We start from the raw sequence: 20,010 nt of genomic DNA, 5'->3' as shown, positions 1-20,010 counted from the left end.
CTGCAATCACCCTACTGCACTCCAGCCTGGGTGACAGACTGAGACTGTCTCAAACAAACAAAAATATTATGGTGATGGTTGTGCTGTAAATATCATCTTAAAACTGTCTACTTTCAGTGAATGAATTGTATGGTATATTAATTATATACCAATAAAGCTATTTTTTAAAAAAGCCTGAGACAGGGTAATGTCTTATGATTCCAAGAAAAACATTCATGGCTGAGCGCAGTGGCTCAAGCCTGTAATCCCAGCACTTTGGGAGGCCGAGATGGGCGGATCATGAGGTCAGGAGATTGAGACTATCCTGGCTAACATGGTGAAACCCCGTCTCTACTAAAAAATACAAAAAACTAGCCGGGCGCAGTGGCGGGTGCCTGTAGTCCCAGCTACTCGGGAGGCTGAGGCAGGAGAATGGCGTAAACTTGGGAGGCGAAGCTTGCAGTGAGCTGAGATCCGGCCACTGCACTCCAGCCTGGGCGACTGAGCGAGACTCCATCTCAAAAAAAAAAAAAAGAAACACATTCATTCATTCAACTCATTTGTACTAAATACCTTTTTTATGCTTCTATGCCACAGTTAATTATTCACATCATATGCATGTAGTTATTAAGTGCCATTTGACTATGACTTTAAAATAGTAAGAATTGAAATCAAGCCACTGCATCAATTTGGGATGAAATTATGATCTATTAAGAATGGTGAAATCAACAGTAAAACAAAATAAGTAAAATACAGACCGACACAGAAAATCAAGTAAACCTAAGACTGTTATATAATTTGTCACCCTATCCCATTCTTCAGTCTTTTCTCACTTTAATTTACCTGCATCATCCATTATACAAGCCACCCAGAAACCTGGAGGACATTTATTTCTTCCATCTGGTTCCACTAGTATTTTTGTCAACTAATAACCTTTTTTTTAACTCATCCTCCTTACCTGTTCTCCCCTGCTTTATAAAATATAAACTGAACTCTGACACCACCCTATATTAAAATTGTTCAAGCATGTAAGAGAGGAAAGGAAGGAACAGAAAAAATACTTGAAGAAATAATGGTCAAAAACTTCCCAAATTTGATGAAAAACACTGGTCAACACATCTAGGAAGCTCAAACTTCAACTAGGAAAAACATAAAGAGATCTACACCCAAACATATCATAATCAAACTGTCAAAAGTGAAACAAAAAATCTTTAAAGCAGCAAGGGAAAAATGACTCATTAGAAACCAAGGAGGTCAGAAGTCAGTGGGATGACATATTCAAAGTACCAACAGGAGAAAAAAACCTATCAACCAAGAATTCTGTATCCAGCAAAACTATCCTTCAAAATAAAGGTGAAATAAAGATATTCCCAGAAAACCAAAGACTGAGGAAATCTGCTGCCAGCTGACCTGCCCAAAAGAAATATTAAAGAACTGCTTCAGGCTAAAAGAACATGGTACCACTGAAATCCACATGAAGAAATTAAGTATACTCATAAAGATATACATAAAAGTTAATATAAGTATTTTTTCTCTTTTCTTCTCTCAACTAATTTAAAAGACAATTACATAAAGCAATAATTATAAACCAGTGTTTGGCTTATAGTAATACATAAGGATGTGGCCAGGAACGGTGGCTCATACCTGTAATCCCAGCATTTTCAGAGGCCAAAGCAGGCAGACTGCTTGAGCTCAGGAGTATGAGACCAAAAAGTACAAAAATTTAGCCAGGTGCGGTGGCATGCACCTTTAGTCCCAGCTACTCGGGACGCTAAGGCAGGAGAATCGATTGAGCTTGGGAGGCAGAGGTTGCAGTGAGCCCAGGTCACACCGTTGCACTCCAGCCTGGGCAACAGGAGTAAAACCCTGTCTCAAAAAAAAAAAAAAAAAAAGATGTAATCCTACTGAGCAGCTAGGACTAGGACTACAGGTGTGTGCCACCACACTCTGCTAATTCTTTTTTTCTTTCTGGTAAAGAGATGGGGTCTTGCTATGTTGCCCAGACTGGTCTGAAACTCCTGGCCTCAAGTGATCCTTCCTCCTTGGCCTCCCAAAGTACTGGGATTACAGGCATTAGTCACTGAGTCCAGCCTAAGAAAATAACTTAAAAAAAAAAAATTTAAAAAACCACAAAGAAATTGAAGTGGTTCAATAGAAAATATTATTTAACGCAAAAGAAGGCAGTAAAAAAGAAACAAAATAACAAAAAGGGTTTGACTCACACCTGTAATCCCTGCACCTTGAGAGGCCAAGGCGGGAGGATCACTTGAGCTCAAGAGTTCAAGACTAGCCTAGGCAACATAGCAAGACCCTGTCTCCACTAAAAATTAAAAAAATCAGCCGAAGTGTGGTGGCATACACCTGTAGTCTCAGCTACTTGGTAGGCTGAGAGGGGAGGACAGCTCGGGCCCAGGAGTTTGAGGCTGCAGTGAGCCATGATCATGCCACTGGACTTCAGACTCTGACAGAGCAAGACCCTGTCCTCCCCTCCCCACCAAAATAAATGAGACATATAGAAAACAAACAGCAAAATGGCAGGCATAAATCTAACCATAATAATAATTACATTAAATGCATGTATATTAAAATATTCTAATCAAAAGGCAAAGATTGTCAGACTGAATTTTAAAAGATCCAACCATACGCTGTCCACAAGAGAAACATTTTAGATTCAAGATGGATAGGTTCAAAGTCTAATGATGAAAAAAGATAGCCGGGCACCGTGGCTCACGCCTTTAATTGCAGCACTTTGGGAGGCTGAGGCGGGCACATCACCCGAGGTCAGGAGTTTGAGACCAGCCTGACCAACATGGTGAAACCCCATTTCTACTAAAAATACAAAAATTAGCCAAATGTGGTGGTGGGCACCTGTAATTCCAGCTACCTGGGAGGCCAAGGGAGGAGAACCCAGGAGGTGGAGGTTGCACTGAGCCAAGATTGTGCCACTGCACTCCAGTCTGGGTGACAGAGACTTCGTCTCCAAAAAAAAAAAAAAAAAAGATATACCAAGCAAACAGTATGCAAGCTAGAGTGGCCATATTAATATCAGGCAAAATAGAGTTTAAAGCCAGATGCAGTGGCTCATGCCTGTAATTCCAACACTCTGAGAGACCGAGTCAGGTAGATCGCTTGAGCCCTGGAGTTTGAGACCAGCCTAGGCAATATGGCAAAACTCTGTCTCTATTTTTTTTTTTTTTTAAGAGTTTAAGACAAAAAAGGGGCACATTTTATAATGATAAAAAAAGTTTATTCATCAGGAAGATATTACAATTATAAACAAATGCACAACTAACAACAGAGCCCCAAAATACATGAAGAAAATACTGACAGAATTAAAGGGAGAAACAGACAACAGAAATAGTTTGAAATTTCAATACTGCACTCTCAATAATGGAGAAAACAATTAGACAGAAAATTGGCAAAGATATAGAAGGCCTGAATAGCACTATCAATCAACTTGGCCCAACTGATATTTATAGAACACTTTACCCAATAACAGCAAAATACATGTTCTTTATGAGTGTGCAAGGAACATTCATCCAGGAAAGACTTAATGTTAGGCCAGGGATTAATAAACTATGATGGCCCACGGGCCAATCTTGCCTGTGGCCTGTTTTTGTATGGTATGTGAACTAAGAATGGTTTCTAAACAATAAGAACAAAAACCAAGAGTATGCAACAGAGACTGTGTGTAGCTTGCAAAGCATAAAATACATCCTATCCTTAAAAAAAAAAAAAAAAAAAAAAAAAAAATTTGCTGACCCCCTAAGCTTGAACAGAAAACAAAACTCAATACATGAAAAAGGGCTGGGCATGATGGCTCACACCTGTGATCTTAGCACTTTGGGAGGCCAAGACGGGGGCACTGCTTGAGCCCAGGAGTTCCAGACCAGCCTGGGCAACATGGCAAAACCCCGTTTCTACAAACATAGTAAAAATTAGCTGGGTGTGGTGGCGTGCACCTGTAGGCCCAACGACTTGGGAGGCTGAGGCAGAAGGATCACTTGAGGCCAGAAGGTTGAGGCTGCAGTGAGCCATGATTATGGCACTGCACTCCAGTGTGGGCGACAGAGCAAGATTCTGTCTCAAAAGATAGGTAGGTAGAATAAATGAAATAGAAAAAATAGAATAAATGAAAAAGGTTCACTGGAAGGTCATGCAAAAATTAAATATAAAATCACATAAGTAAATGAAAAAGGACCGAAATCATTCTCTCTCTCTCTCTCTCTCTCTCTATATATATATATTTTTTTTTTTTTTGAGACAGAGTCTCGCTCTGTTGCCCAGGCTGGAGAGCAGTGGCGTGATCTTGGTTCACTGCAAGCTCCGCCTCCCGGGTTCACACCATTCTCCTGCCTCAGCCTCCCGAGTAGCGGGACTACAGGCGCCTGCCACCGCGCCTGGCTAATTTTTTGTATTTTTAGTAGAGTTGGGGTTTCACCGTGGTAGGCAGGATGGTCTCAATCTCCTGACCTCATGATCTGCCTGCCTCAGCCTCCCAAAGTGCTGAGATTACAGGCGTCAGCCAACGTGCCCGGCCTTTTTTTTTCAGACGGAGTTTCGCTCTTGTTGCCCAGGCTGGAGTGCAATGGTGCCATCTCGGCTCACTGCAAGCTCCGCCTCCCACGTTCAAGCGATTCTCCTGCCTCAGCCACTCAAGTAGCTTGGATTACAGGCAGGTGCCACCACGCCTGGCTAATTTTGTATTTTTAGTAGCGACGGGGTTTCTCCTTGTTGATCAGGCTGGTCTCAAACTCCTGACCTCAGATGATCTGCTGGCCTCCACCTCCCAAAATGTTGGGATTACAGGCGTGAGCCACCACGCCCGGCCCTAAAATATGTTAACAACAGTGGAATTAAATTCAAACTTTACAAAAGGAAACATGGGAATCCACATTATTTAGAAATTGAACAATAGGCTTTAAATAATCCTTGGATCAAAAAAGAAATCACAAGGAAAATTAAAACATATTTTGAACTGAATGAAAATGAAAGCACAATTTCTAAAAAGTATGTGATGCAGCTACATCAATGCTTATATTTATACATAAATGTATATTATGTGTAAATATTTAGGTATTTAAATGTCTATATTAGGGGCCGGATGCGATGGCTCACGCCTGTAATCCCAGCACTTTGGGAGGCCAAGGCGGGCGGATCACGAGGTCAGGAGATCGAGACCACGGTGAAACCCCGTCTCTACTAAAAATGCAAAAAATTAGCCAGGCGCGGAGGCAGGCGCCTGTAGTCCCAGCTACTCAGGAGGCTGAGGCACGAGAATGGTGTGAACCTGGGAGGCGGAGCTTGCAGTGAACCGAGATCGCGCCACTGTACTCCAGCCTGGGTGACAGAGCGAGACTCCGTCTCAAAAACAAAATGTCGGCCGGGCGCAGTGGCTCAAGCCTGTAATCCCAGCACTTTGGGAGGCCAAGACGGGCGGATCACGAGGTCAGGAGATTGAGACTATCCTGGCTAACATGGTGAAACCTCCTCTCTACTAAAAAAACAAAAAACTAGCCGGGCGAGGTGGTGGGCGCCTGTAGTCCCAGCTACTTGGGAGGCTGAGGAAGGAGAATGGCGTAAACTCGGGAGGCGGAGCTTGCAGTGAGCTGAGATCCGGCCACTGCACTCCAGACTGGGCGACAGAGCCAGACTCCGTCTCAGAAAAAAAAAAAAAAAAATGTCTATATTAGAAAAGAAAGGCCAAGCATGGTGGCTCACAACTGTAATCTCAGCACTTTGGGAGGCCAAAGTGGGCCAATCATTTGGGGCCAAGAGTTCAAGACAAGCCTGGCCAACAAAGCAAAGCCCTGTCTCTACCAAAAATACAAAAATGAGCTGAGTGCAGTGGCGCATGCCTATAGTCCCAGCTGCCCAGGAGGCTGAGGCCTGAGAATCGCTTAAGCCTGGGAGGTGGAGGAGGTTCCACCACTTCACTCCAGCCCGGCTGACAGAGCGAGACTCTGTCTAAAAAAAGAAAAGAAAAGAAGACATCAAATCAATATAACCTAAGATTCTATCTTAACTAGAAAAGGAAGGGCAAATTAAACCCAAAGTAGTAAGAAGCAATAATAAAAAAAGAGTAGAAATCAATGAAAAAGAAAACAAAAATAGACAAGTTCACATAAACACAAAGTTGGTTCTTTGAAATGATCGATGAATTGACAAACCTTTAGTTAGAATGACTGAAAAAAAAAAAAAGAAAACAACATTTACCAAAATCAGGTATGAAAGAAGGGATATTCCTACCAACTTTACAGAAATTAGAAGAATTGTAAGGGAATATGCCATGAACTTTATGTCAACAAATAAGACAACTTAGATGAAATAGCTTCTAGAAAGACACAAATTACCAAAATGACTCAAAAAGTAAATGACTATGTGAACTGACTATAACGAAGACATTTAATTACCAACTAAAAATCTTCCCACAAAGACAATCTACAACCAGATGGCTTTACTGGTAAATTCCACGAAACACCCGAAGAAGAAATAATGATGATCCTTCACAAACTATTCTAGAAAATAGAGGAAACAGGCCAGGCGCGGGGGCTCATGCCTGTAATCCCAGCACTTTGGGAGGCTGAGGCGAGTGGATCACCTGAGGTCAGGAGTTCGAGACCAGCCTGGCCAACATGGTGAAACCCCATCTCTACTAAAAATACAAAAATTAACCAGGCGTGGTGGTGCAGGCCTGTAGTCCCAGCTACTCGGGAGGCTGAGGCAAGAGAATCAGTTGACCCTGGGAGGCAGAGGTTGCAGTGAGCCAAGATGGCGCCACTGCACTGGCAACAGAGTGAGACTCCATCTCCATTAAAAGGGAAGGGGAGGGGAGGGGACAGAGGAAACCCTTCCCTTCCCTGCTTCCCCCTTCCCTTCCCTACTCATTCTATGAGGTCAGAGTTACCCTGACACTAAGGATCTAAGATAAAAACTACAAATCAATATCCCTCATGAATGTAGATACAAATGTCCTCAACAAATATTAGCAAACCAAATCTGGCAATATATAAAATGAACTACATACCAGAACTAAATGAGATTTATACCAGAAATGCAAAGTTGGTTTAACATCCAAAAAAAATCAATGTAACATACCATGTTAACAAAATAAATGAGAAAAATTCAATACATGCAGAACAAAGCATTTGACAAAATCAAACATCAATTCATGATAAAAATGCTCAACAATCTAGAAATAGAAGGGAACTGCCTCAATTTCATAATTAACACATACGAAAGCTACAGCTAACATCATCGACAATGGTGAAAGACCAAATGCTTTCTCTCTAAAACTGGGAGCAAGGCATAGCTGTCTGCTTTCACCATTTCCAGTCACCATTATATTGGAGTTCTCAGCTAAGCATTCGGGTAAGAAAAAGAAAGAAAATGCATCTAACTGCAAAGGACGAAGTAAAAATGTCTTTACAGACAACGTGATCCTGTATGTGGAAAATTCTAACCAAAAAACCACTACAACTAATAAACAAGTTCAGCGAGGCTGCAGGATAGAACATCGATATATAAAACCCAGTTGTATTTCTACATACTAAAACAATCAATGATCCAAAAATGAAATTAAGAAAATAATCCCATTCCCAACAGCATCAAAAATAAAACATTTACAAATAAAGTTAACAAAAGTAGTGCAAAATTTGTATACTGAAAACATTGTTTAGAAAAGTTTTAAAAGATCTAACTAAATGGAGATATTTCCTTTCTTTTTTTTGAGATAGGGTCTCACTCACCCAGGCTGCATTGCAGTGTACGATCTTGGCTCACTGCAGCCTCGACCTTCTGGGCTCAAGTGATCCTCCCACCTCAGCCTCGTGAGTAGCTGGGCCCACAGGTGCTTGCCAACACGCCTGGCTAATTTTTGTATTTTTGTAGAGATGGAGTTTCGCCATTGCCTAGGCTGGTCTCGAACTCCTGGGCTCAAGAGATCCACCTGCTGCAGCCTCCCAAAGTGCTGGGATTACAGGTGCAAGCCACCACGCCTGGCCCAAGACATTTCATATTAATGGATTAGAGCAGTGGTCCCCAAACTTTTTGGTACCAGAAGTGCCAAAAATCTCTAGCACCAGGGATTTTGTGGAAGGCATTTTTTCTCTGGGGGTGAGGGGAACAGACAAGGGATGGTTTCTAGATGAAACTATTCTACCTCAGATCAGTCATCAGGCATTAGTTAGATTTGACCTATATCCTTTACATGTGCAGTTCACAATAGGGTCTGTGCTCCTATGAGAATCTAATGCCGCCACTGATCTGACAGGAGGTAAAGCTCAGGCAGTAATGCTTGTTCACCCATCATTTACCTCCTGCTGTGCAGCCCAGTCCTAATAGGCTCTGGACCAGTACCAGTCCGTAGTCCGGGGTTTTGAGACCCCGGATTAGAGGATTCTGAATTGTTAAGATGGGAATTTTCTTCAAATAAATAACAGATTCAATGTAATCCCTCAATCCCTATCAAGACTCAAGAGATTTTTTTTTTTTTTTTGCAGAAATTGGCGAGCTTATGCTAAAATTTTTATGGAAATACAAGGGACGTTGTATAAACAAAATAATTTTGAAAAAGAACAAAGTTGGAGGACTTTCACTTCTGATTTCAAGACTCATATATGGTTGAGGTGCTGCTTTGCCAGAGCCTCTGTGCCTAAAGGAAGGAGAAAGGGAGGCCACAAAGGCTAAGCAAGGCAGTACATAATTCCCCAAGCAGATCAATGTACACCTCCAAGTTGAAAAGCAAAAGGCCAGAGAAGACACAAGAAGAGAGTGGAGAATGGAAGCTGAAAGTAACCCCAAAAAGAAGAAATCTCTAGCATCAGGCAAGAGATTGCCTGAGAATGAAGATGACTGACTGCCAACAAAAGTACAAAGGCATAGAACAGCTCATTGACATGAAGAACCCCAATTGGGTGCCACAGATAACCAGAAAGGTCACACAACTGAATCTGGGCAGGCCAAAGGAGATTTCAAGAAAAGAAGACATTAAGAGAAAGCAAAAGAGCATTACATGAAATTGCATTTAGCTTGGAAGACAGAGCAGGTGATTATCTGGAAATAGCAGGAGAAAGCCAAGAGGAAGAAAGACAGGAAAGCAAAAGATGATTCATCTTTGTCAGGAAAGTGAATGCAGTCACTCTCCCTGAAGAAGTAAGCATGGACTATATAGGAGGAGATACCAGGAACTGGGCCATGCTGCCAAAACCTCTGCTGTGCCTTGCCCACTCTGTGTTGTCACCACTGCAGCAGCCCTTTACAGCTAGGAGACCCCACAGCCTGCTGCCTGTGGGGGTCGGGGAAGGGCACCTGCTATAACTTTGTGTGTGCCAGGCAAGGTGCAGTTGCTTACACCTGTAATCCCTTGCTTTGGGAGGCCGAGGCAGGACAGCTGGAGCCCTGGAGTTCAAGACCAGCCTGGGCTACATAGTGAGACCCCATCTCTACAGAAAATGCTTTAAAAATTAGCCAGGTATAGTGGCATGTGCCTGTAGTTCCAGCTACTTGGGAGGCTGAGGCAGGAGCTTTGCTTAAGCCCAGGAGTTCAAGGTGCAGTGAGCTATCACTCCACTGCACTCCAGCCTGGGTGACAGAGCAACACACTGTCTCAAACACTACCCCTACCTCCCCCCAAAAAACAAAAGAAAAACCCCAGAAAGATGCAGACAGCATTTCATATGTAACCGTTTGGATGTTTTCTTAAAAACTGTTTTTAGAGTTCAGGATCCTGGTGGGGGTCCTGGGAGGGGTGCCTTAAAAGGCAGGATTTTGTCAGGTAGATTATACAGTAGGGGGTGGTTGTGCCAGGGGTCGAGCACTGATGTATTTGCAACATGCAGTCCCAGTGTGTGCTGCTTGGGTGCTCACTCAGAAAAGGGCTGCCCTTTGGGACCCTGTACTCCTGTGTCCTTGAGGGTTATGGCCCAAGCCCAGCCAGTCCGCTCTGAGGCCTCTATCTCTACCCTTCCTTGTCCCATTCCCACCTGCCTGGCCAGGGCTAGGACCCATTTTTAACCCTATGCCATTGAGCATTTCAAGAAACTTCTGTTTACCTTGCAATACACAGGCAAAACATCTTCCACAGATTCAACTCATATATTTGGCAGGTTAAACTTGACATTATCGTTTAAAAAAATATATATATAAATATATATTTATATATAAAGCTATATCAACCTAATCACGGCGGTTTGGTAGTGGCATAAGGGTAGAAGTATAGATCATTAGAGTCTGGGAATAAACCTTCACATTTATGGTCAACTGATTTTCAAGAAAAGTACCAAGGCAATTCAATGAGGAAAGACACTCTGTTCAACAAATGGTGCCAAGACAGCTGCATATCCACATGTAAGAAAATGAACTGAGATCAAAAAAAAAAAAAAAAAAAAAAAAAAAAAAAAAAAAAAAGGGGAGGCTGAGGCCGGAGAATGTGAACCCGGGAGGCGGAGCTTGCAGTGAGCTGAGATCCGGCCACTGCACTCCAGCCTGGGCGACAGAGCGAGACTCCGTCTCAAAAAAAAAAAAAAAAAAAAAACAAAAAAAAAAAAAAAAAAAAGAAGATGAACTGAGATACTTACCTCACATCATACACAACAATTTATTCAAAATGGACCAAGGACCTCAATGGAGGTTGGGTGTAGGGATGGAAACTGACTACAAATGGATATGAGGGATCTTTTCAGTGATGGAAATGTTCTAAAACAGGCAGATTTACTAAAAACCACTGAACTGTACACTTAAAATGGGTGAATTTTATGGTCTGGAAATTATACCTCAATAAAGTTGTTTTAATTAAAAACTCTACTAAAGACAAACGCTTAAGCAAGTATCTCTTGTAAAACATTTGTTTGTTTGTTTTTGAGATGGAGTCTTGCTCTGTTGCCCAGGCTGGAGTGCAGTGGCGCGATCTCAGTTCACTGCAAGCTCCACCTCCCGGGTTCACGCCATTCTCCTGCCTCAGCCTCCTGAGTAGCTGGGACTACAGGCGCCTGCCATCACGCACAGCTAATTTTTTATTTTTAGTAGAGACGGGGTTTCACCATATTAGCCAAAATGGTCTCGATCTCCTGACCTTGTGATCTGCCTACCTTGGCCTCCCAAAGTGCTGGGATTACAGATGTGAGCCTCCGTGCCCAGCCACATTTTTAAAATTATAATAGATGAGGTACAAGCTTATCCAATGTCAGTTTTTCCAAGTCTTCTTCTTTCTAAATTGGTTTAGAAAAACAACTGCATCGCAGCCAGGGGTGGTGGCTCACGCCTATAATCCCAGCACTCTGGGAGGCTGAGGCCGGCGGGTCATGAGGTCAGGGGTTCAAGACCAGCCTGGCCAATATGGTGAAACCCCATCTCTACTAAAAATACAAAAATTAGCCGGGCGTGATGGCGGGCGCCTGTAGTCCCAGCTACTTGGGAGGCTGAGGCAGGAGGGCTTGAACCCAGGAGGCGAAGGTTGCAGTGAACCGAGATCGTGCCACTGCACTCCAGCCTGGGGGACAGAGGGAGACTCCATCTCAAAAACACACAGAAAAAAAGAAAAATAACTGCATTGCTAATATTGATTTAAAGTAACATTTAGTGTATGTGTGTATGGCTCTGTGTGTGTGTGTGTGTGTGTGTGTGTGTGTGTGTGTGTGTGTTTTTGAGACAGTCTCACTCTGTCGCCAGGGCGGGATGCAGTGGCGGGATCTCGGCTCACAGGTTCAAGTGATTCTCCTGCCTCAGCCTCCTGAGTAGCTAGGACTACAAGCTCATGCCACCACGCCCAGCTAATTTTTCGTACTTTTAGTAGAGACGGGGTTTCACCATGCTAGCCAGGATGGTCTCAATGTCTTGACCTCGTGATCCGCCTGCCTCAGCCTCCCAAAGTGAGTTTTTTTTAAGAAAGGGTCTCGCTCTGTCCCCCCAGCTGGAGTGCAATGGTGCAATCACAGCTCACTGCAGCCTTGACCTCCTGGGCTCTAACGATCCTCTCATCTCAGTCCCCCAGGTGGCTGGCTGGGACCATATAGGTGTGTGCCATCATATCCAGCTAATAAAAAAATTTTTTTTATAGAGACGGGAATCTCCCTATGTTGCCCAGGCTGGTCTTGAACCCCTGAGCTCAAACAACCCTCCAGCTCAGCCTCCCAAACTTCTGGGATTACAGTCATGAGCCACTGTACCCAGCTGAGTGAAATTTTAAGTAACTTCTATACCCTCAGAAAAGTTTAGGAAATAAGTATCATAGGAAAATGAGTTACAGTTGAGAAAAACTGAAGTACTCAGGCCACATTTTTACCTGAAATTTTCACATAAGTCAAAAAACCATGCAAAAAATTTCCAATTTTAAATAAGCCGTTATAGACTGATAATACTTTGTTTGCAGTTTAATATAAGGAACCAAGTCACCACTCAATCTTTAAGCCCTTTGAAAGTGTCGGTCTGAAATGAACTTAAAATGATGACACCCAATAATTTGTGACATCCTTCAATTCCTTTGTTTCTATGCTACAAAGATAAGCAACATATTTAAAGATAAAATTTTCTTGAATTTAAATCTACAGTGATATGCAGAATCAAAAACTGAGTTTTTTCCAAATTTAATACATCATCTAGCAATCATTTTTTAAAAGCTTCTCCATATTAACGCACTATATTAGTGATAAAAAAAATCATATTCTAAAGCAGAGAAATGAGATAACAGCACAATCACCTAACTATAAACAATTCACATAATATTCTAAAAAGCTATATGGCACATCCCAGAACAATAAAGGACATTTAAAGGACAAATATAATTAGGTTTTAATGTACTACTGACAGGTAATAATACTGATATGTATTCCAGCCCAGAATCAATTTCTATTGCCAGATGCAACTCCTTTCAGAAGGCCAGAGGAAACAGATCATTGATTCTATTTATAAAGTTAAACAACTGAGATATATTCAAATGCTGTACATCTTAAGAGAATGACATCTTCAAAAGGCAGATGGCATATAAGGAATTGTCTGCCGGTATTTTACCTTAAAATTGAGTGCAAAAAAATGAAAATGGGTGGCAATTATACCACAAACACCCATCCATCGGAAGTAAGATATAACTTAGGCCGTCTACAGGAAGTTTCAATTATTATTAGATCTGGCTATGTGTCAAGTAAGCAAAAGGCCATCTCAATATAAAGAATATTCTGGATTGCAAATGGAGGTCCAAAGCCTGCAAAAGAACCACAAAGCTAAAAAAACACACACAATAATGGAGAAACAACTAAATTACAGAAGAGTAGAAAAATCTGCAGTTTCTTTTGTTTTTTAAGGACTGGGTATGGAAATCTAGGAGAAATAAGTATCTTAATGAGAACAGCTGATAAGGCATTTTTAGTATTTTTAAATGCTGAGAAATGTTAATGCTGAAAATAAACACCAATACCCAGTTGTCAAATTCAGAAGTCCTTTAGCATGTTTAGTCTTTTCTTTTTAGAGACTTCAGTTTCTAATGAATAACACCAATGAATAAAGGCTACCATTATTGATGACTCTTCACTGAGATTTAAGAAATAAAATTCTTTATCTGCTAATTGGTGCTAAGTATCAAGGACTTTATTGGTTGGAGTAGACAGAAGAAAGTGGTTAAGAGGCTTCAGAGAAACAACCCCTTGCTGGCACATTACCCACTAGAGTAGACAAAGACTACTTATGTGAACTCCACATTAAAATCACCAAAAATGTCCCTTCATGTATCAGCAAGTCTAAGCTCTACAATAGAAGCTAAACAATTTTCTGCCCAACTAAAAGAAGTGACATAGTCTGTATTATGTTTCTACAATTTTATAAGTCATTGAGCTAGTGAAGTTGTTGCTTAAACAATTTATAACTTTTGTTATAAATGAAGTTTAGTAACTACTACTTTATCTCCTGAGTTTCCAACCCATTTAACAGTAGCAGGAAAGTCAGATGAAAAGATAATGCACCTCTGTAAATGTGGAACTCCCTTTTAAAAACAACATGCTTTCCCTCCAGTTTATTATTCTACAGATCAGTTCACTGTTCTGAAGCAACCTCAGTTTTATTTACCTTAGATTACTAGTCTATATAAAAAAGGATGAAACAATCTGCTTACCAGCTTATTTATGTGGTTGCCAGTCTCACATCCAGTTTTTTTTTTTTGGTTTTTTTTTTTTTTGGTGGGGTGGGGGGGTGGGAGGTGGTATCTTTAAACAAAATTCCCAAATAGCATTTTTTAACATGTTAATATTTTAGTGCATGTTAAATATTATAGTTTGTAACAAAGATGTATCCCAATTCAAACTTGTAAGATTAATACATTTTAATACCAATTTGTATGTAACCATCTGGTAAAATATTTTTCATGAAAAGAAAAAGGCAACTTTCAGTTTCATCAGCAATTTTATGAACAAATGTGAAAGTTAGAAAATAACATAAATATTTCTTGGGCCACTTTGTTTTTTGGTGGCTCACACTTTAACATACTATCATCTGAAACTCCATCTAATAATGCCTTCTCCTTTTAAAGAGTCAAGTCGAGTAAATTGTCTTTCCTTCTCCTAAGCATTCTATTCATACTACTACTTCTATGGCTAATCCATACTGAAAGACATTTCCAAAACAAATAGGCCTACATTTCACCTTATCTACTACTGTTGTGAAGGCATGTATTTTAGGAATACAAAACACACACTTTAGGAAATGTGTATTGTATTTAAGAAGTATTTACCTTGACTTTTTTTCTCAGTAAAGTTTAGAATATTCTGACCCTACATGTAAATTAAAGCGCAGGCTGCCTCTAAATAATGCAACTGTTTGTCAAATAAAGTGAACAAATAAGTTATACCATACTTTCAACATATTTATGCCTGACCAAGATTTCCCCATATATATTCCGCTCATTATCTTCAATTTGTTCCATTAAGCACTTCACAGTTAGGGATGTAATCCAATCCCCACAAAGCCTTATGATTTAAAACATAAACTTAAGCCATCTTTAGATGGCTTAAGCACCCTAGGAAAATGTTGTTGTTTAAAATAGTTATTTCTGACAAAAATACAATCAATCAGTAAGGAGACATTTTTTAGAAAGGCTCTTTCAGTAACAAATCAAATTTTACATACCTGTAATATCAAGAACTGTAGGAAATTCAGTGTAGTATCTATGAACTGTTTCAAGAAGCTGAGCACCATGGCCTTGACCTTGAAATGGAGTCAAAATCAGCATCTGACTACAGTAAAGAAATTATTTTAAAATTAAAATATCATAACATGACCAGTTTAAAACTTGCAAATCACTATAGTATTACAAACACTTTAAAGTTTGTGTGATCTTTTTTCAATCCACCTTTGAGATACCCAAAAATTATCAGGATACTCAAAATTAGTTTAATCTTCTACACTGTTTCAAAGGGAACAATGAAATAAATCAGTACATAGTCCATGAATAATAGTGATTTTTTTTTTAAACAAATCAACACTATTATAACAAGTATTGGAAACTTCAGCAGTTCCTTCTGCTGAAATAAAAGACAAGGCACGTGTTATACTGCCAATTACCTTACACGTGGCCGGGTTTTGTCTGGGTACACATAGTAATTATAGACTGTCATGTAGCCTACGGTCGCAAAGAGCGTAGCTCCATCCTTATTATACTTCTCAAATCTGCAGATAAAACAGAAAGCCAAGCAGGTCAATTACAGTCGCGCTCCCATGCAGTGTCCATTTTCTTTTCCATTCTCTGACTGAATTTTCAGTGTCAGCAAGCTACTCTGTGAGGGCCCAATGGGTACACCTGCTATGTTCTGAATGTACAATTCACTTAATTGGTGTGCAGCAACTTGGATAAATCAGACCTCTTTACATCACTTCAGTGCACTTGCCTATTATAAAGATGAATAGGTGGCAAGTAAAAGAAAACACAGGCAAAGCTCATTTTACTGTTTAAGCCTACATTCAGGGCCCTAACGGACAACAGCATTTAATTCAGCTCTATTCTCAAGGTCTCCCAAAGCATAATGAAGGAAAACTCAAGCCTCATAAACAATAGTTTTTCTTTCCTGGGAAAAATATCATTATACTGTCCCAATAATTGGGCTGCCACAATTAAAATGCTGGCTTTGTGGAGGTAATAAGGTCTACTGTTGCTTTAGAACTGTACTTACACTAGAAAGTAGTGCCATCTTTCATCATCCACGTCAATAAAGCTAGCAGTTTCAATAAACCACATCAAAAAGGTCTGAAGCCTTTCATGATACTCTCGAAAGCCTCTACATGTCATGTCGGCCTAGGGAAAAAGCCAGGAAAAGTCAGGTGAAACTCATCACAAAGGTAAGTGAAAGTCTGCAGAACACAAAATTATCCTGTGGGAAAATGTTTAGAAGTCTCAGATTAAGATGTGGACACAGACACAGACATACACACAAAATAGATCTTTGTTTATAATGCTGATTAAAACTTGTTTACTGCAGTTAGAATAAATCACTGACAACAAAACTACATACAGGTTTCAGGCAAAAAGAACTTTACTCAATAAATATTTAGATTTATCTTTACCTTATATATCTGAAAGGTAAAGTTTTCTCCTCCTGTTGGACTGAGAACTGAGTAGGTATGAAGTAAGGTTCCGAATGGCTTGAAATCAACTTCTTTTTCCAGTAAAGAAAGGAAATCATTTGTGTTTGTGCAAAATCCAGGTGGAATGATTTGTCTAATTTTGCCCTCAACATCATCTGCCTAAAAAATAAAGGATATAAAAAATCAATAACAAATTCAACTTTAAGTTGAATATGGTTACTTTCTTTAAAACTGACAAAACCAACACAAATTATAAAATTTTGGTTGAAAACTAAAGAAGTAAACACACAGTGAACTGGAAAAGGATGAGCTTCCTGTGCACAAACTACATCACACAAAACTGAGATAAGCATAACATAAAAGTAAATAAGAGAAGGCAGGTAATCTGATACCAAGTACAATAATAAGGGCAATGCTATGGATGTTTCTGTTATGTAGAAAATGCTGACTATACCCCTTCATGACAGTCTGAACTGGCCAAGGCAAAAGGCTGCTTATTATTTTATATGTGTCAAAGAAATCATATTATCCAAGACATGAAAAGATCACCAGAGGTAGTGAGATGAGGCTAGAGTCAGACCAAATGAATAGCAATCTCACAACTAGATGGGTCACAATTCCCTCATATGCCAAACTCAAACTAAGATGATAATTTTAAAATATACCTATTTAGGAAATAACATAAATTATATGAATGGATATATCATTCTTTCATCCTTAAAATGTGACACAATTCTTAGAGACCTGGATTTGTGACAGTAAAAAAGAGACAAGACTGGACAACAAAACTAAACTTGGAGATTAAAATTACCCTTGTTAAACAACCTCTATCAATGTTATCAGCTGAGCAGACTTCATAATCCTTTTCAAAATCCCAAAAGACCACTTGATTGAATACATTTACTACTTCTCTTTAACCATGAATATTTGATGAAGTCTTACAATAAAGTATTGCTGCTTCTCACCAGGCAATAAAACTTAATGAATTGGTCTCAACTTAACAAAACCTTATCCCTCAATACAGTCCCTAAAAGCCTGACATTACATTCAACAAAATGAGCTTGTATTCTATTCAAACTTTTTCCTGAACAATGAGGCCAGGTTTTTACTTAATGGAGTTTGCCGTGAGTTCAGCTGTAATGTTTGTATTGTATCTATTTCCACAAGGACTGACACAAGAACACTTTGTGTTAACTTACTAAGCAGCTCTTTCATACCGTTTACATGCATGATGGGTATTAGTTCTAAACCAAGACCCTTGCTACTTAGCATTCAAAACAGGGAAATTAAGATGCTTAGGACAAAATACACTACAAAAGGCTAATACAACATGCTACTAATTCCTGTCCTTTCAACCATCTTTTAACTAAGTAGAGGCAATGCACCTGCAGATGAATAGCACTTTATTATGATTCAGTTACATTTTAGGATAGAGAACCAGGGATGACGTTTATCACAAACAAGTTTTATTTTCAATGCTCTGGTACCACCAACATTTATATATAATTTGTTTATAGCTATAAAAAAAGACCTATTATTGAAAATATAGCTCTTCAGCATTTTGCCCAACAGTTTATTTCTAATATGTACATCAGTCCTTACAACTCATTCACACTCGAGATCAAATAAACTGCATTTCATAGGACCGTTTTTGTTTATTTTTAAAGTACTATTTGATAAATATTTTTCCTTGCAATTGCTAACGTGAAGAGGCCATCTTAAGCATATTTTATAGAATCAGTACAATTTCAACCACTATCAAGGAAACTGTCATAATGAGGGATAGCTGTAATAGGTATGCTGTGTAGCAATTAAAATCCAAAGTAGTGATGAGTAAAACAGTATAGCATAATGTTAGTTAAGGTTTTTAAAAAGTCAAGGAAAACTACTTTTAAAAAGAGATTTATAATCTATCAGTTTAAAAATCACTTTAAGACTTTCATAGCATGTATAATTTTAACTTTTAAAAACTTTCCTTATGTCCTGTCTTCTCAAGAAGGCATTACAAATCATTTTACATATCTTGCATCAAATCTACTTCAAAGATTTCTCAGAAACTCTAAGTTTCAAGTAGCACTTTTGGTGGCGGGCAGAGCAACCCGAAGGTTTGAGCCCAACAAAGACTTCAAAGGATGCTTATTTACTGTAATAAATATCTTCAAATAAAATATTTTGCTTTGCATAAGTTTACACATTAAGAATTTTTACAGGGGAAAAGGGCAATTTTAAAGCAAGGAATCTTTATTTATATAAATATATATTCATAGTTATGTATATAAACATGCATCTGATATACTTACATAAAATATACAACTGAAAACCAAACAGTTCTTCAATCTAGAATTTAGAACTTTGCTTCACTAAAGGGAAAATGTCTGCATTTCTCTATTAAATGGATTCTGTTTTAAGAAAAAAAATCCTGACTACTGTCTTAGAGATCTGTACTCTTTTCTCAAATACATAATTTAGTTCAGTTTAAAATATTTGTTTTTCAGATTGGATTACTGATCAGATAATAAAATCAGCACAAGAGCAAAACCTCATGTAATCATTGTTAATTGAATAGAGTTAAAAATCAACAGAAACTTTTTAATTACAGTGTTTGTGGCTAAAAGTTTAGAATCTATTTCTGAAGATCACTGAAAAATTCCCTGTCTTCCAGAACATTATTCTAAACTTCAACTAAAATTACATAGAAATATAGAAAGGGTAAGAAATTCAGCTGACTAGACAGACCAGGGAACTAGAATTTCAAAAAAATTTTTAAAAAGAAACCAGGCTGGGCATGGTGGCTCACACCTATAATCCCAGCACTTTGGGAGGCCAAAACAGGTGCATCACCTGAAGTCAGGAGTTTGAGACCAGCCTGGCCAACATGGTGAAACCCTGTCTCTAATAAAAATACAAAAGTAGCTGGGCGTGGTAGCGCGCGCCTGTAACCCCAGCTACTCCGGAGGCTGAGGCAGGATAATCACTTGAACCTGGGAGGCGGAGGTTGCAGAGAGCCAAGATTGCGCCACTGCACTCTAGCCTGGGTGACAGGATGAGACTCCATCTCGAAAAAAGAAACCAGAACACAACCAGATATGTTTAATTAACAAAGACATCTCTTACAAATGGTTTCCTAACACTTGGCAATTTCTTTTTAAAAAGGAAAGTGCAAAAGTATTCTAGTTAGATATTCTGGTAGGTGGGTCATGATGAAATATTTTTAGATCGTATACTCTTTAACTATGGTCATTTCAAGTTCCAATGTTCTGTACTTTGTTACACATGAACATGTTCATATGGAGCAATTTTTGCATTTCCTCATTATTGAATAAAGCGATATGCCTGATAATTAGTAATCAATTTTTTAAAATAAATGTTTATATTTGTATTTATACACATTTGAAAACCCAATAACCTTTCTAATGTCTTATCTTAAGCAACACCATTTGTCTAAATTTGTCTAGTTATTTTTGAGATTGC

The 20,010-nt window shown here is 39.3% G+C and overlaps 2 protein-coding genes across 4 annotated transcripts in view; one reads left to right on the top strand and one right to left on the bottom strand.

Moving 5' to 3' along the window:
* The window catches only part of LOC105483242 (solute carrier family 25 member 12), a 227,773-nt gene that overhangs the window by 23,182 nt on the left and 184,581 nt on the right, over positions 1–20,010 (top strand). The window lies entirely within an intron of this gene.
* The window catches only part of LOC105483239 (histone acetyltransferase 1), a 67,895-nt gene that overhangs the window by 7,889 nt on the left and 39,996 nt on the right, over positions 1–20,010 (bottom strand). For both annotated transcript variants that reach the window (XM_071072936.1, XM_071072935.1), the window contains exons 5-8: positions 16,519–16,698; positions 16,128–16,249; positions 15,523–15,627; positions 15,088–15,194 (exon numbers count right to left, since the gene is read on the bottom strand). In XM_071072936.1, coding sequence (XP_070929037.1) covers positions 15,088–15,194; positions 15,523–15,627; positions 16,128–16,249; positions 16,519–16,698 — 514 coding nt within the window. The remainder of the gene's footprint in view (positions 1–15,087; positions 15,195–15,522; positions 15,628–16,127; positions 16,250–16,518; positions 16,699–20,010) is intronic.

Source organism: Macaca nemestrina, chromosome 11 (assembly GCF_043159975.1).
Source record: "Macaca nemestrina isolate mMacNem1 chromosome 11, mMacNem.hap1, whole genome shotgun sequence".
Lineage (NCBI taxonomy): Eukaryota > Metazoa > Chordata > Mammalia > Primates > Cercopithecidae > Macaca > Macaca nemestrina.
This window is presented reverse-complemented; position numbering and strand designations above follow the sequence as displayed.